Below are 17,906 nucleotides of genomic sequence, written 5' to 3' on the forward strand. Positions count from 1 at the left end.
TAGTACGTAGATATCCTGCTATTTTACATGTACTCACTTATTCAGTGTTCATAATGACCTTGTGAAGAAGGTATTTTTTTCATCTCATTTTTCCCATGAGGAAACATAGTCCCAGAGTCTTTGGGTAATCCCCCATATCATATTAGTGGCAAAACTGAAATTCACAGCCAGGAAGTCTGGCCTGGTGCTGTACCCTCATTTCTTATGTTCCCCAAAAAGGGCCTGCACTGAATAGCAACTCCCCATAAAGTTTCAATTATGTAGGATGAGTAAGTTCCAGAACTTACTCTACAACAGTGTACCTATAGTTAATAGTACTGTATTGCATACTTAAATTTCTTTTAAAAGGATACATATCATGTTAAATGTTCTTATGAAAATTAAAAAAAAAATCAAATGGACAGCTCTCCAAAAAAAGAAAAAAAAAAAAAAAGACCTTCACCAATAAGGTCCATCAGTGTGTGGCAGCTTAATCGCTTAATCTGGATGTTAGCAATTCTAAGCACTGTGAGATTTCTCAGGAAGGGGGAACCTCCAGATCTCTCTGATTAGCTCCTATAAAGCTTCCATAAGCAAAAACTGAGAACTTAACACTTTTCTGAGTAGTTAATAGCAATTTGCCTTCTCCGAAATGGCACAGAAAGACACAAATGCTGACTTATTTGGTTTATACTGGTCCCCTCATCTCTCTCAACCATAGAGGAAACCAGCTTTAAATCATGTTGATAATTCTTTCTTATGCTCTGGTCTAAATCAGGCCATTAGCCTTACCTTACATACTTCTGGATGGAAACCTACCTTCTATCCTACCTAAATCCTAGAAGGTATTTACTTCTATCCTTAAGTTAGTTAAGTACCATAAATTATTGCCATTTTTTACTCTCATCAGTTGTGGAAATCTTCCTTAAGTTCACATCATGTGGCCAATTTTCAGAATTTTCTTGTCTTCATGTAACAGCTCTTCCTCCATGGTTGTCATCTTGGGTGCCTCCTCCAACTGCACCTCAAGGTTTGTGATTTTTGTTTTTTTTATCCCTTCCCCCTTCACTGTAGTCAAACAACTGCTTGACTCCTGCAACTTTCTGAACAGAAAAAAGTTTGAAAAATTAAATGTTGGTTTCTTCGCCACACGAATCTGCAAAACACAACTGAAATTTAAACTGGGTATAAGTAGGTTAGAAGACTCTGTTCTTTAGTTTTGTTCCAGGAAACCCCATCTGAGCAGTTGTACTCAGCATATCTTGGAAAAGTACAGTCCATTTGTGATTCTGATCCATGAAGGGCCATAGTTAGCATGGGGCCCTCTCCCTCTCCCTAGGCAGATACCCTTCCCTCCAGGCTAAGAAGGGGCAGTGTCTGACGTGTGGAGCACAGGTTGGATCCCAGACCTCACCCACCCTCTCTGCACGAGGTCTTTGTCCAGTACAAGACAGTATTGATCACAGAGCTCATCCTCTGCGTAGGCAGTAAATCCAATGACCAGTGAGCTCTTTTCCATTGAAGTATCAATACAAATATTCAGATTATTTTACAAAATAAAATGCACTTATGTTTTGGCCTAAGTACTCCCATTTACAGTGTTACATAAAAGTGTTTACCACTCAGTAAGTTTACCATTATGAGCAAGCTGACAGTTGGAAAATCTCTGTATTGCAAATGTGAATGCTTCTCCCGGAATTGTTCTCAATCCCTGGGGCAGTCACTGTGCTCAGACACTTTTTTCTTTTTTTTTTTTTTTTCTTCTTTTTTTTGCCGTACACGGGCCTCTCACTGTTGTGGCCTCTCCCGTTGCGGAGCACAGGCTCTGGACACGCAGGCTCAGCGGCCATGGCTCACAGGCCCAGCCGTTCCGCAGCATGTGGGATCTTCCCGGACTGGGGCACGAACCCGTGTCCCCTGCATCAGCAGGCGGACTCTCAACCACTGCGCCACCAGGGAAGCCTCCAGACACTTTTTATACTCAGGAGGGGTGCAGTCGTGTTTGTATAGGTAATAATATAAACTGCAGACACATATTTTGCCCTTAAAATAGCATTATTCATTTTGAAGCAGAAATGCTGCATTGTCCTTGGGGCAAGAAAACTGAGAAACAAATACATATGCTATCTGCCACCCATGCTCACAATTATTAAGTCAGGGATAGGCTTTTGTATTTAGAGCAAGAGATATAGAACGATTTTTCCTTTTAACTAAGAACCATGAAAAGTGAAATAATCTCTAATATGAGAGTATATACTATTATATTTTCATGAAGATATAGATGTAAAAATCAATTTTACATATTCTAAAATTAGACTAAGAAAAGGGGAGAGACTTCATTTATGTTATCCAATTACTACATATTATATTAACTAGTAAGGCAGAATTATTTTCAGTTTAGGTTTAATTTTATTTTCCCCAGATTGGATGAAAATCACTTGGTGCTGAAAGGAAAAATGAAATGAAAGTAAAATATATAAATCTTTGAAATAGTGACTTTTATTTTCATTAATAAGCTCAAATTATTACAACTGCTATTTTATAGCAGAGAATGGTAGTGTTAAAACTGGTCAGTGTTTCTAGTCATGTATATTGATGTATTTAAAGATTTGTTTTGTTCATCACCTTAAAAATTAGTCTAATTTGTTATTTTTATTATAATTTGACATCTAAAATCATCTTTGTTTTACATGTGCATTATTTGACAACATTCATTCTATAAGCATTTATTTATTTTTATCATATGTCAGATATTAGAGTAGTACTATGAGTTTAACACCACAATGATTTGATCACTTTTTCTGAATTGCTAATGAAAACTTTTGGTTTACTGATTTTAATCACCAAACAGTATTCTTTTAGCATCTGGTTACCTTATTACAAATGGACAGCAAATCTATATGGGACGCAAAGATGTTTTCTTCATCTCTGTGAGTTTTTCTTTTTTCAATCTTACCTACTGGAGTTTAATTTGCCTGTTTTATAGTCCCTTATTCTGTTTCCATTTTCTGGCCCACACCAGTACAAGGACATTTATCTTATTTATTTTTGATAGTGTTGACTGAAAAAAAACGCACAGCCTAAGAATTGAGTATCATGTTTTATTCGGTGGACTTGCTGAGGACTTAAGCCCGGGAGGCAGCCTCTCAGATCTCTCTGAGGGACGGCTCCCAAGAGGAAAGGAAGGAGCCAGGATATACAAGAGTTTCTGCAACGAAAACGATGTATCAGAACATCAAAAGATTACTGTTAATTAAAGAAAAAACAGACATCTCAGGTTAATGGATTTAGCACTTTTCTATGTATGGGAAGACACCAGAGTCTGGGCTCATTGAAATCATTCTTTGACATGCACCTTAACTATCTAGTTTGCTAGAGAGTAATCCTGTATCCTGTTTTCTCCATTCTGAATTCCCTCAAGGTGCACAGTTGGTGGTGGCCACAGTGGCTGCTGGCTTAATGGCTGTAACACTTTGTTTACTGTTACGGCAGATGACATTCTTTGCCCACAGTAGGTATGATTGACACTCAGCACCCATTCCTGTTTATTGTGGTTTCTGTACTGCAGAGGCAAGGATGTTAAAAACTACAATATCTAAACTCCCTTGAAATTGAAATTGTAAATATAAATTGAGTTCCACCAATATAAACATACCTGAAATCTGGAGGATATGGTGAAGGTCTTTTCTGGGTGTCTTAGCAGTTTCATCTGGTGGAGAAGGTCATGGACATGTGGGGTTTTATGCAGCAGATTTCACTATTGAATCACTGACTGTGTATTAAAAAGCAGGACTGGCAGAAAGACTGCAATTTTGTGTTGAGTCACCAGCTTCAGGGAGAGATAGCTGGGGAGGAAGTGGTGGCAGCTCTTGGGTACCCAGCTTCCCTCAACTAGTGCAAGGGGATCTTGAACTCAGTCATTCAATGGTGGCTTTTATGCTTCTTACTTTCCTGCTTACGACTGAGGTGTCATCTCCCAGAGAGTCAGATCTGTGGTTCTAGAAGTGACCCATACAGCTCTTCCTTCTAATAAATTTGGAGTGTCTTATTCTGTTATTAAGGCCCCTTTTGCTTAGAAACCTAGAGTGATTTCTGTTTCCTGAGCTGAACCCCTACTAACTTTTATTCTATCCTATTTTCTTGATTTTGACCAAGACATCCTTACTGTTCCCCTCAGCTTAACTAAACTTTAGACAGACTTCTTCATGACTCCATGGCACACTCTCTCTTTCTTTACAGCATTCACTTTAGAAAACTCGTAATTGTAAATTCTTCTCCATCCCATTGAGGTTGGAACTTTCTTGCAAGCTTTGCCAATTTTACAACCCAGGAATGTCTTTCTCAAGGACCTGAAAGTCAGCACTTTGATGGAACCATAGAAGGAGGCAGTGCCCCTCTCTCCCCTCCAGAGAGGGGTGTGTCTAATGTCAATGAGTGACCATTAGCCACACAAATGGCCTGAGCACACTGACCAACACCCCCAGCCCAATATCCACCAGCATTTTTCCACTCGTTCATCCCAACACTTGAAAACCCTTCCACCTACATTTGGTTCAGTGCAGTTGTGTTCCATAGCTCTCCCTTAATTCAATAGTCTTTTTCTTTTATTGTAATACTCTTGAATAAAAATTTCCTTGTCTTTTTACTGGTCTGGTGAACTCTTTTTCTTTCCCTGTTCCTATCTTATGGTTTAGAGTTTGTAAACTAGAAAGAAGAAGAAAGTACTAGAAGGAAGTACTAGAAGGAAGTACTAGAAGGAAGAAGAAAGTACTAGAAGGAAGAAGAAAGCTACATTATTATTCTTAATTGTTTAAAATATATTGTGGACTGTTTTATTCAATCAAAAGAATATACAAGCAATGTATAATGTATATTTATTGTATAAGATAATATAATAAACGTTGTGTACCTTCCATCTGCTTCAAGAAATAACATTAGCAATGAGTTTAGCCTTCTCGATATCCCTCTCTGAACACATTAGTATCTCCCGCCTTGCAGAAACAATTCTGAATTTTATATTCAACATCCCTTTAGTGTTCCTTAGCATTTTATTATATGTGTAGGTATCTCTAAGTGATGTTATTAAGTTTGTGTGTATTTGACTTTTATAGGGACAGTTATCAGAATGTAAGTGTTTTTACAGAATTTGCTGTTATGCAAAACAATATGTTTGTAAGATTCAACCATGTGAATGACTGGTTGTGGTGGTTTTTATAAGCCCTCCAAAAATATTTTTCCTGAATCACCTCTTATAGCCTGATGAACAGAGATGCCCACAGGATGTTCACTACATGACAGAACATTACAAAGTCGAGAGTCATGGACTGGTCTTTGGGCAGCTAATTCTAACTTTGATCTGGGTCCTCCAAATCTCTTAAACTTGCCTTTTTATTTTTCTTCTTATAATGTGGTATTGCACAGAAATCACTTCTAAACACCTCAGAATACTTATTTAATTGTTCTCATACAATTTATCAGGGAGAATGGTGAGAATATATTGCTAAGTAGGAACAAGAATAAGACTGAATTTCCCACTAGCCAGAGTTCAGATTAAATGCTGTGGGATAATACATAGACAAATAAAGTTTAAAAAGTTGCTTTAAAGTTCACTTAGGTCGTCAAAGAGTAGCGACAGCTGTTTCTGTAGACCTTTCATCCCTATGTGGAATAGTATATTCAGCTTAACATGTTCTTAAACATACTGATTTATTATAAATAGTTGCCCCATAAGAAAGAATCAATGGTTTCACACTGCTTCTAATATGCACCCAGTAAACCACAGCTCGGATATTGTGTGTGTAACTTAGCAATGTTGGTGCTGGTTTAATGTTAAAATTCTGGAAAATATCAAACAGAAGACAAACATGCTGTGTTTTAGTGTGGAAAATTAGATCTCATGTTTAAGGAGAATTCTTACAGCCAATAGTCAGCTGAACAAAGACATAAGATTTGTATTCTTTAGAACTACAGCTTAAGAAATACTAACTGTAAAACACTATGAGTATTACAAGAAAACATTTCACATTGAGGAATCTGTAGTAATTGCTTTCCTTTGAATTTAAGATTCACTTTAAATGGAATTATGGGGTGTGTTTATTCCGTTGTCTTCTACGTATCTATTCCAAAGGAAATATGTAAAGAAATTTAGATGTGGAATGTAGAATGGCACCAAAGGTACAATCTGAAACTTTATTTTACATATACCTGCTTCCATTTCTACACACTGTATGATTTTAGGGCAAATTATTTGTCTTCTCTTAATTTAATTTTTCCAGTTAAGAAATAGAGATAATAATAATAGCTACTTGATAGAATGATTATAAAGAGAATTGAAAAAATTTATATTAAATACCTGGCACTATTTTAACATAGAGTAGGAGTGTATATAAACTATATACATGTATATATGCTAGTCTCCTTACTATTATTATTATTAAGAATTGAATTATTATTAAGCTATTCTCCTTACTATTATTAAGAATTGAATTGAAACTATATATATATGTGTGTATATATATAAGCTATTCTTACAACTATTATTATTATTAACAGTTGAATCTCTGCTTTGTTATTGTGTTTAACAGGAAGTTCAGGACATCCCTGTGAGAAAGAACTTTATGAGTGCCTTTCCAACTTACATGTTCATGGAATGTGCAGAGGAAGTGAACCTGACGAAGGCTTGCCATGTTTATGCACACCTGGACTTGTGGTAAAACTTACTGATGGGTTTTGTTGTGATATATTTTTTCATCGTCTTTGAACGAGAGGAAATACTGGAATGTTGCATGGTGACAAACGGAGGTTGGAGACGTTCCTCTCAGTACCTCTCTCCTTCTCTGGCTGCACTTACTGTGCTTTTCTCACCATTCCCCTTCCTTCTTCCATCCATCACATGCACCCTCAGCCCTTCCTATCAGGAGAAAAGCATTCTGAGAGACTGATCTATACAAAGGTGCAAGTGACCAAATGCATTAAAACATTAAAGGGCAAGGAATTCTTATATTTGAGCAAAACATTTTTCTTTTTAACGCCAGAGAGGAATTACTTAATACCATCAGGGTATTGGCAGAACCTCCATTTTGCTCAAGGACATAGCACTGCTACAGGGCTGAGCTCAGAATATTGTGTGTCTGGGGAGGATGAATCTCCTTCTTTGGCAAATTTGAACAGGTGACTCCATTAGCACTAGAATAGACTTACCTGGTAGAAATATCTCTATTAAAAGACAGCTTTTGACCACAATCCTTTATTAAAGCTGGCCACAGCATATGAATATATCGATAGTAAGGGAACAGCAATTGTCAAGACTGTGTTGCCAGGAATTCTAAATGTATATTTATAAAATGTATATATATATGTATAACTAAATCACTTTGCCATACACCTGAAACTACCACAACATAATAAATCAACTATACTCCAATATAAAATTTAAAAATAAATTGTTTTTATTTCCCTCATGGTGCAGTGGTTAAGAATCTGCCTGCCAAGGGAGGGGACAAGGGTTCGAGCCCTGGTCCGGGAAGATCCCACATGCTGTGGAGCAACTAAGCCCATGCGCCACAATTACTGAGCTTGCGCTCTAGAGCCCGCAAGCCATAACTACTGAGCCCGCATGCTACAACTACTGAAGCCTCCATGCCTAGAGCCCATGCTCTGCAACAAGAGAAGCCACCAGAACGAGTAGCCCACACACTGCAACGAAGAGTAGTCCCCACTCGCTGCAACTAGAGGAAGCCCGCATGCAGCAATGAAGACCCACCACTGCCAAAAGATAAAAAATAAAATAAAATGAAATTTTAAAATAAAACATATATATTTATAAATTTGATTAATAGATGGACCAGTCTTAACCAAGATTAAGGCTAAATAATTAGAGAGGGTATCCAGTCAGGTGCAGTATTAAGGAATCACATGTCAAGGAAATGCGAGGCCTGGCCAGTGCTGAAGAAGGATGCCCAGGTATGAATGGGGCAGAGGACTCCTCAGAGCTGGAGGATCAGAAGCAGGAGTCTCCGGAAGTGGTTAAGGAATTGAACAGAAAAATGGTTGATACCTATCACTGGAACACAAGAATTTGAGAAAGCCTGGGTATAAGTCCAATCTGTCTGAGAGGGACATGGGTAAACTAAAACAGAATCATTGTTTTCCTTTCTCTGAGAATCCTCTAGTCCAGGCTTTGCCTTGGGGAAAGAATTTTCCCTTAGTGGCCACAGGAGGATGATCTTTGAGGAAGAATTTCAGGCACTCTGACAACAGAGTGTGGGAGGTATTCAGTGCCAAGAAATTATTTTTGTATCACCTCAGATTACATCAATAATAGCTTCCTCAAGGAGTCAGTAGAAAGAGAAGAAGAATGAACTCTATCCTTTATTTAAGTAAATTCTTCTGCTAATGCAACTGGTATATAGAAATCTAAATAACTAGAAAAGAAATGATCATTTTATAGATTTTTTTGTTGAACAAGAAGAATTTACTACCAAATATCTTTAAAATTCCTTTGAGGTATATGTTGACAATGTAAAAAATATCCTGAAAAACATATAGTTTTATAAAACCAGAAGTCTACTAATTGGAGGGAACTGTTACAGATATAATAAACCTATATTTTACTATGGCAATTAACAAATAAATTTGAAATGGATATTCTTATAGCCACTGTCTCAAGTATTGAAAGCTAAAATAAAACTAAAAACTTACAATCGTAAGATATACTGTGTGGGTAAATCCTATAAAAATATAAGGGGGATTCTATTTTTGTTAATGCGTTTGATATGTTCTAAAATGAACGGATAAAGATAGAGGAAACAATTTAGTGAAAAAGAATTTACAATTTATGTTGTACCTGTCAATGTTATAGCAGTATATAGACATTTTAAATTAAATATGACTTAAAGATATACCCTTGAAAATAGGATGTAAATTATTAATTGGAATTTCAAAAAAAAATGTTTTGCTCAAATATAAGAAAATCAAATATAAGATTTGCAAATATTGTCTCTCATTTAGTAGGCTGCCTTTTTTACTTTGGTAGTTTCCTTCACTGTGCAAGAGCTTTTTAGTTTGATGTAGTCTCATTTGTTTATTTTTGCTTTTGTTTTCCTGGCTTGAGAAGACAGATCCAAAAAAATATTACTAAGACCTATGTCAAAGGGTGTACTGCCTATGTTTTCTAACTAAGAGTTTTATAGTTTCAGATTTTATGCTTAAGTCTTAAATCTATTTTGAGTTTATTTCTGTATATGGTGTGAAAAAGTGGTCCAGTTTGATATTTTTGTGTAGCTGTTCAGTTTTTCCACCACCATTTATTGAAGAGGTTGTTTTTTCTCCATTGTATATTCTTGCCTCCCTTGTCTTAGATTAATTAACCATGAGTGTGTGGGTTTATTTCTGGGCTCTCCTGTTTCATTGAGCTATATGTCTGTTTCTGTGCCAGTACCATGCTGTTTTGATTACAGTAGCTTTGTTGTATAGTTTAAAATCACAGCACTTGATATTTCCAGCTTCATTCTTCTTTCTCAATATTGCTTTAGCTATTTGGGATCTTTTGTGTTTCCACACGAATTTTTAGAATTATTTGTTCTAGTTCTGTGAAAAATGCCATTGGTATTTTGATAGGGATTGCATTGAATCTGTAGATTGCCTTGAGTAGTATGAACATTTTAGCAATATTAATTCTTCCAATCCATGAACACTGTTAAACTTTATGTGTATTTGTGCTTTCTTCAGTTTCTTTCATCAGTGTCATAGTTATTGGAGCACAAGACTTTTACCTTGTTGGTTAGATTTATACAGAGGTAACTTATTCTTTATTCAATTTTAAAGGGATTGTTTTCATCATTTCTCTTTCTGATAGTTCGTTATCAGTGTATAGAAATAAAAGAGATTTCTGTATATAAATTTTGTATCCTGCAATTTGCTGAATTTATTTACTAGTTCTAATAGTCTTTTGATTGTGTCTTTAGGATTTGCTATATATGTATCATGTCATCTGCAAACAGTGACAATTTTACTTCTTCCTCTCCAATCTACACTTATTTCCTTTTCTTGTCTGATTGCTGTACTTAGGGTTTCCAACACTGTTGAATAAAAATGGTGAGAGTGGGCATCCTTGTTGTGCTCCTGATCTTAGAGGCAATGCTTTCAGCTTTTCAACATTAAGTATGATGTTGGCTGGGTATTTCTTATATGTGGGCTTTATTATGTTGAGATTTGTTCCCTCTATACAGTTTGTTGTGGATTTTTTGTCATAAATGGATGTTGAATTTCATTGGAATCTTTTTCAGTATCTATTCTGATCATTGTATAATTTTTATTCTTCTATTAGTTAATGTGATATATCACATTGATTGATTTGTGGATATTAAACCATTCTTGCATCCCTGGGATAAATCCACTTGATTGTACTGTAGGATCATTTTAATGTATTGTTAAATTCATTTTGCTAATATTTTCTTGAAGACTTTTACATCTGCATTCTTTAGTGATATTGGCCTATAATTTTATTTATTTCTTTCTTTGTCTGGTTTTGGTATCAGGGTGATGCTGGCCTCACAGAATGAGTTTGGAAGAGTTCTTTCCTCTTCAGTTTGTTTGTGTAGTTTGAGAAAGATAGGCATTAACTCTTCTCTGAATGTTTGGTAGACTTGTTTTTTGGGAGTTTTTTGTTCTGTTTTGTTTAAATTTCTGACTCAATTTCATTACTAAGAATCAGTCTGTTTGTACTTTCTATTTCTTCCTAATTCAGTCTTGGGGGATTATACTCTTTTAGGCATTTGCCTTTTTCTTCTAGGTTGTCCATTTTATAGGCATATAATTGTTTGTAACAACCTCTCATGTGGTGTTGGTTGTAACTTCTCCTCTCTAATTTCACTTATTTAAGCCCTCTATTTTTATTGATAAGCCTGGATAAAAGGTTATCAATTTCATTTATTTTTTCAAAGAAGCAGCTCTTAGTTTCAATGATCTTTTCTGCTCTTTTTTTAGATTCATTTATTTCTGTTCTGATCTTAATCATTTCTTTCCTTCTGCTAACTTTGGGTTTCTTTGTTTTTCTTTTTTTAGTCCCTTTATGTGTAAGATTATGTTGTTTTCTTTATTTTTCTTGTTTCCTGATGTAGGCTTGTATTGCTATGAACTCCCCTCTTAGAACTCCTTTTGCTCTGTCCCATAGATTTTGGATCCTGTGTTTTTGTTTTCATTTCATTTCTACAGGTATTTTTTTTTTATTTCCTCTTTGATTTCTTCAGTGATCCATTGGTTTTAAACTCCAAGTGTTTGTGGTTTTTGCAGTTTTTTTTTTTTTTCTTATAGGTAATTCTATTCTCGTGGTATTGTGTTCAGAAAAGATGCTTGGTATGATTTTAAACTTTTTAAGTTTTCTGAGACTTGTTTTGTGGCTTAGCATGTGATCTATCCTAGAAAATATCCCATGTGCACTTGAATATGTATAGTCTGCTGCTTTTGGTTGAACTATTCTATAGATAGCTATTAAGTCTATTTGATCTGATGTATCATTTGAGGCCAATGTTTTCCTACTGATTTTCTGGCTGGATGATATGTCAATTTATGTAAATGGGGTGTTAAAGTCCCCTACTATTATTGTGTAACTGTTAATTCATTTCTTTATATTTATTAATATTTGCTTTATGTATTTAGGTGCTCCTGCTTTGAGTGCACATAGATTTACAATTGTTATATCTTCTATTTTATTATTATGTAATGTCATTCTTTTTCTCATCTTACAGTCTTTGTTTTAAAATCTATTTTGTCTGATATAAATGTTGTTACCTCAGTTTTCTTTTGATTTCCATTTATGGGGAATACCTTTTCCCATCCCCTCACTTTCAGTCTGTGTGTGTCTTTAGATCAGAAGTGAATCTCTTGCAGGCAGCATATATATGGGTCTTGGTATTGTATCCAATCAGCCATTCTGTATTTGATTGGAGCATTTAATTCATTTATATTTAAAATAATTATTAAAAAGTATGTACTTATTGCCATTTTGTTCTTTTTCTTTTATTTCCCTTTCTTCCTTTGCTCTCTTCCCTTATGATTTGATGACTATCTTTAATGTCATGTTTGGTACCTTTCTCTTCTTTATGTGTATATCTATTATAGATTTTTGGATTCTGGTTACCATGATTTTTATATATTACAACATAAATAATAATTTTTAATTGATGATCTCTTATTTTCCAACATGTTTTAACACCCTGCATCTTTAGTCCCTCCCCTCACATTTAATATTTTTAATATCATATTTTACATCCTTCTTGTTTTGTGTATTTCTTAACTACTTATTGAGGATATAGATTGCTTCATTGCTTTTGTCTTTTAACTTTCCTAGTAGCTTTATAAGTGTTGCTCTACTATTGTTATTGTATATTTGCATTTACCTGTGAGATTTTTCATTTTGTAATTTTCATATTTACAGTCATCGCCTTTTCTTTTTCACTTAGAGAAGTCTGTTTCACATTTCTTGTAGAGCCAGTTTAGTGGTGCTCAACTCTTTTAGGTTTTGCTTGTCTGTAAAACTCTTTATCTTTCCTTCAAAGCTGAATGATACCCTTGTTGGGTAGAGTTGGTTGGAAGTTGTAGCCTTTAATCACTTTAACAATATAATTTCTCTTCCTTATGGCCTAGAAAGTTTCTGCTGAGAAATCAACTTATAGTCTCATGGGAGTTTGTATGAAACTAGTTGCCTTTCTTTTGCTACTTTTAAGATTCTTTCATTACCTTTCATTTATGTAATTTTAATTAGAACATGTCTTGGTATGAACCTCTTTGGAGTTATCTTGTTTGGGACTCTCTGTGCTTCTTGGACCTGAATGTTTGCTTCCTTTCCCAGGTGAGGGAAGTTTTCAGCTATTATTTGTTCAAATAAGTTCTCTGCCCCTATTTCTCTCTCTATTTTTTTTTTTTCTGGGACTTCTATAATGTAATTGTTAGCATGCCTGGTGGTGTCCCATAGGTCTCTTAAACTATCCTCATTTATTTTAATTATTTTTTCTTTTTTTCTGTTCAGTTTGGGTGATTTTCACTACTCTGTCTTTCAATGACTGATCTGTTTTTCTTATCTACTCTTGTTTCCTCCTAGTGTAGGTTTTATTTTATTTTCCAGCTGTGTTTGGTTCTTCTATATATTTTCTACTCTTTGTTGAACTTCTCACTGTGTTCATCTTTTCTTCTCCCAAGTTCATTGGGCATCTTGATTATCATAACCTTGAACCCTTTACTGGGCAGATTGTTTATTCTACTTCATTTAGTTCTTTTTATGAGGTTTTGTGTTATTTATTTTTTTGGAACATATTTCTCTCTCTCCTTATTTTACCTAATTCTTTGTGTTTATTTCTATGTATTAGGTATTTTGGTTATGTTTACCAATCTTGGAGAAATGATCTTATGTCGGAGTCATCCTATGAGGCCCAACAGCATGCTTTCCTCTGGTTGCTAGAGTCACATGCTCTAAGGCTGCCCCCTGTGTGGGCTGTGTATCCCCTTCTATTGTGGTGGGCCAAGAACTTGGGGCTTGTTGATAGATGGGGCTAGATTCCAACCCAGTTGGCTGTGAGACTCTGCCTCATTTCATGTTTGCAGGCCACTGGAGGATAGGGCCAGGTCTCTACACAGCTGGCTGTGTGGATCCAGGGCTGCAGGTCTGGTGCTAGCCCTTTTTTGGGTGGGGCTGTGTCCTCATCTAGCTGGCTATCTGAACTGGTGGGGGGAGGGCTTGACACGTGGCTGGTGCAGGTCACTCATTGGTGGGGCCATGCCCCTGCATGGCTGGCTGTGTGGACCAAAGGGTCACAGGGACACAGGGCTGGTGCTGGTCCACTGGTGGGGAGGTATGCCCTTGACACAGCGTAGTGGGAGGATTCCAAAATGTTGCCTGCTAGAGCTTGTGTTCACATGATAGAATGACTTTCAAAAATGGCTGCTAACAGCACCTCCATCTCCTGTGGGTGTCTCAGTTTGCCTCCGGCCTCTCTGGGAGACTCTACAAGATCAGTAAGTGGGTCTAACTCAGGCTTCTCAAACTATAGTCTCCATGCTGGGACTCAGAGTGTGTGAGATTTTGTGCATACACTTGAAGAGGAAAATCTCTGCTCCCTCAGCCCTCTGGGTCTCCCATATGCAAGACCTGCTGGTTTTCAAAGCCAGACTCTCTAGGGGCTCATACCCCAAGTGCAGGATGTCTGGGCGGGGGAACCCAATATGTGGTTTTATCTCTTGCTTTTTGGGGCAAACCTCTACAGTTGTGATATTCCTCCTGTGTGTGGGTCACTGACCAGGTGGGTCTGGGTCTTGACCATACTGCATCTCCACCCCTCCTACTTTTCTCCTTTTGGCTCCTTCTTTATATTTTTAATTGTGGAAAACCTTTTCTGCTAGTCTTCATATAGTTTCCATGGTTAGTTTCTCTGTATTTGTAATTTTGAGGTGTCTGTGGGAGGAGTTCAAGTTCTTCCTTCTCTGCCATCTTGGCCACACCTTTGACAAAACTGTTTTAGAAACAGTTATGGCAAATGTGTAAGACTATTGTACAATTGCTTTTTAGATTTTTTTCTTCCTTCTCCAACTAATCCTGAGAGTAAATGGGACATAAATAAATAAGACTCATAATCATGGCAAAAAGTCAAACTTCATTGGTATCTTAAAGAATGTCATTCACAGAATAATATAGAATTTCAGAGAGGCTTAAGGAATAACGTAGTTAGTAGGATTGGAGGATAGGTAAATTGAATCCATTAGGAGTAAGGATTAAGTGCTCATATAGAGCTTAGGTGAACATGGAAGCAGTGGGCATAGGGAAGAATTGACAACTCACAGAAGGGGTAAGTCAGAATAGATGGGAAGAGACTAAATCTTGCATCAGTTATCACATTCTAGTATAATATTTGCTTGTTTCCTTATATATCTGTCCACACTGACAGATTTCAAGCTCTTGAAGAGCAGGGATAATTGTAGCATCTTTGAGAGAACAAAATATAATACATATGTTTTGAATTTCATTATCATTGTTGAGGGTTTTTTTTTTTTTTTTTGGAGTTCTTATCATATTAATCATAATAGTGTTAAGTTCCTAGTCTGAACATTACAAAGTCTCTGCCATATCTGAGTCTGATTTTGGTACTTTCTTTGTCTCTTCAAACTGTGTTGTCTTTTAGCATGCCTTGTAGTTTTATAGTTATAACCACACATGGAGTGCTGGATAAAAATAACTGAGATAAAGAGGTGTTTAGTAAGAGACTTTATTTTTGTCTAACTAGGAGTCAGGCCATGTTTACTGTTTTCTCTGGCTATGGGTGCCAGAGGCTAAAATCTGCTGATTTCCTTGTTTTCTCTCCTCTGTAATCACTGGGCTTCCTTAGAGACTTCTTCTTAAATAAATCTGATCTGTGCAGTTATTTCCATTGTAGTCCCTGTTACTGTAAGGGAGCCCTATTGATGTGGGTGAAGTGGGAGAGTAGGGTCTCAGTCCCTTTGGGAGCCTGTGCCTCAACTCTGGGCTGTGAGCTTTACATGTGCTTCTCAACCTCCCCTTCTTAGGTGTGACAAGAAAGCTTCAAGAGTCTGGAGATGGGAATATTGATTAACAATTCTGGCAAAAGTTTCCTTTGGAGTCAGGCCTTGTTAAGGCGAACAGAATGCCCTGGAAGTACTTCAGAACAGCTATTCTTCCCCCGCTGTTGGAAGCACAAAGGGATTTTTCTCATGTATTTACGATGAAAACCTGGTGGAACTCCTGGAGATAAAATTTAATGAAAGTACAGGGGATTCCCTAAGATCTCCCCCACTGCCCCGGAGTGTTTAACTCTCAAGCTTGTACACAGTAGGCCTCCAACACTTTGTCAATTACGGTTTTTCCGACTGTGGCACTGGCTCCAGCAATGGTTTCTGCTCTGCTATGATTCTCTGTTTCTGCCTTACTGTCTGTCCAGTTCTGGGGGGAGGAGTTTGCCCTGTGACCTCAGTTGTACCACAAATCAAAGAAAAGTTGTTGTTTTTGTTTTATCCAGCTTTTTATGATTATGAAGAAGGGAGTGATAACTTCTAAGCTTCTTACACACTGGACCAGAAACGAGAAGTCTTGTGATTGTTTTAAGAATAAAATAACCTATGAATATATTTAATAAGGAAATAGATGAATTTTCCTTCATTCATGAAATTCAATGTGTCTTTTAAAAAACTGATTTCCTATTCTAATTAGGCTTCTCAGGTATCTCACCTAGAATGATTATTCTATTTCCCAGAGTTGCTTGAGGTCTTCATGGAATTGCTTAAAAGATACCAAATTAGCTGGCAATCAGATTCTCCACTAACATGTAGAAATTTTTTAAAAAATTATAAATTATCTTGTACACAGAAGTATAACAGCTGATATAATAGCACACATAATCTGTTAAAATATATCAAATTATTGGGAATATGCAAGCATTGAATTTCTGATTATAACTTGAAACAGCAAAACTCAACACAAATCATCAAGCCTCTTACTGAAATAATTTGTAGCAATTCTCTTCACATTAAGACTATTTATGTTAACTTCAACTTCCCTCCAAAATCATCATTCTTCAAACAGATCTTTGGAAAGATGCTACATGTTTTCTATATTTCTTCTGTTTAAGCTATTTTTAAAACTCTCACTAATTACTTTGTCATATAAAAATGTTAACTCAGCTGCATGTTTATGAGATTAGGAAAATTAATATCGCTACATTTAATATTAATATTCCTACAATGATTCTTTGATAATGAAGAGTAACTTAAGGAGTGAACATCATCTGCTATTTTTTCTTTATTTCTGAGAATTAATATTTGGTGCATAATATTAAAGACCTAAACTCTCAGATTTTCTTAATGTTTTGAGCTGTGACAATCTCTGACAAGCTGATAATTTTTGCGGATTATTCTTTCTAGCAGATCTGATTGTGAAAGTGAATCAAATCACTAAAGTACTTACATATTCTGAAATTCAAATGCTCTGTAAAAGAATTTAAGTGACAGACACAATTTATGGAGTGTCCTAGACTTGCTTGCTAAAAAATTCAAGACAAATGATCTCCTTCTTTTCCATTTGATCAGCATTGCTCTTTTCTTCCTCAGTAAATGAATTTCTACCAAAAAAGATAGATCCATACATTAACTGGTGACTGTGATTGGGTCATGCTTATTGTATTTTACAGAATTATAGTAGTCAATAAAAGTGTTAACTTCATTCTTTAAATTAAAACACAGATCTTTATGTAGTGTAGAAGCTGGATTCTATTAAAAATGGAAAAAAAGGAAAAAACACTTTCTGAATGAGAAAGTATGCTCTGAATTCTACAGCAATACAGTCTATTTGCAATACCTGGTTTTTAAATGTCATCTTCAAAAGAGACCTAAGAACAAGGCACAGGATAGCAAGACAGACCATTGGGTTTCATGTTTGTTTATGGTTCTGGTGTTTATTTTATCATGATATAAAATGATCAATGTTGTTAATAAATATTCACAAGTATTTGCTGTGTTCAAGATGCCGTGACTCATCCTATTAAATAATTAAAGTTTATTGTCTCTATGTAGAAAGTACATAAGCAAAGGCATAATTCTTAGATAAACTTAATAATTCTTTTTTTAAAGAAGGATGTTTTATTGCTTTTAACATTTATCCATATTTGAGATCAGGTTATTGATATTTTAGATCAAACACATCCCTTGGACACTCACCATAGCAAAGTACTTGTAAATCATATGAAGAAAAACATGAACACCTACTGTTCTTACATTCAAATTAAGGAAAAGGGGGCAGGTCCATAAGCAAATGAATGCACAGAAAAACAGCAACAATGCTCCCTTTAAGGCAAAATTTGATGCTTTGCTTTAAGATATTTTGAGCATATTTTGTGTGCAGAGCACTATGCTAGACCCTCAAAGTAATG

General features: G+C 35.9%; 1 protein-coding gene across 1 annotated transcript in view; it reads left to right on the forward strand.

The window, feature by feature from the left end:
* EYS (EGF-like photoreceptor maintenance factor) overlaps window positions 1–17,906 on the forward strand; it is a 1,677,823-nt gene that overhangs the window by 769,607 nt on the left and 890,310 nt on the right. Inside the window, exon 22 of the mRNA XM_027093793.1 lies at window positions 6,564–6,688. Within this exon, the coding sequence (XP_026949594.1) occupies window positions 6,564–6,688 (125 nt within the window). The remainder of the gene's footprint in view (window positions 1–6,563; window positions 6,689–17,906) is intronic.

The sequence above is a fragment of the Aethalodelphis obliquidens genome, unplaced genomic scaffold, assembly GCF_003676395.1.
Source record: "Aethalodelphis obliquidens isolate GAN/ISIS:26980383/991018 unplaced genomic scaffold, ASM367639v1 scaffold3, whole genome shotgun sequence".
Taxonomy (NCBI): domain Eukaryota; kingdom Metazoa; phylum Chordata; class Mammalia; order Artiodactyla; family Delphinidae; genus Aethalodelphis; species Aethalodelphis obliquidens.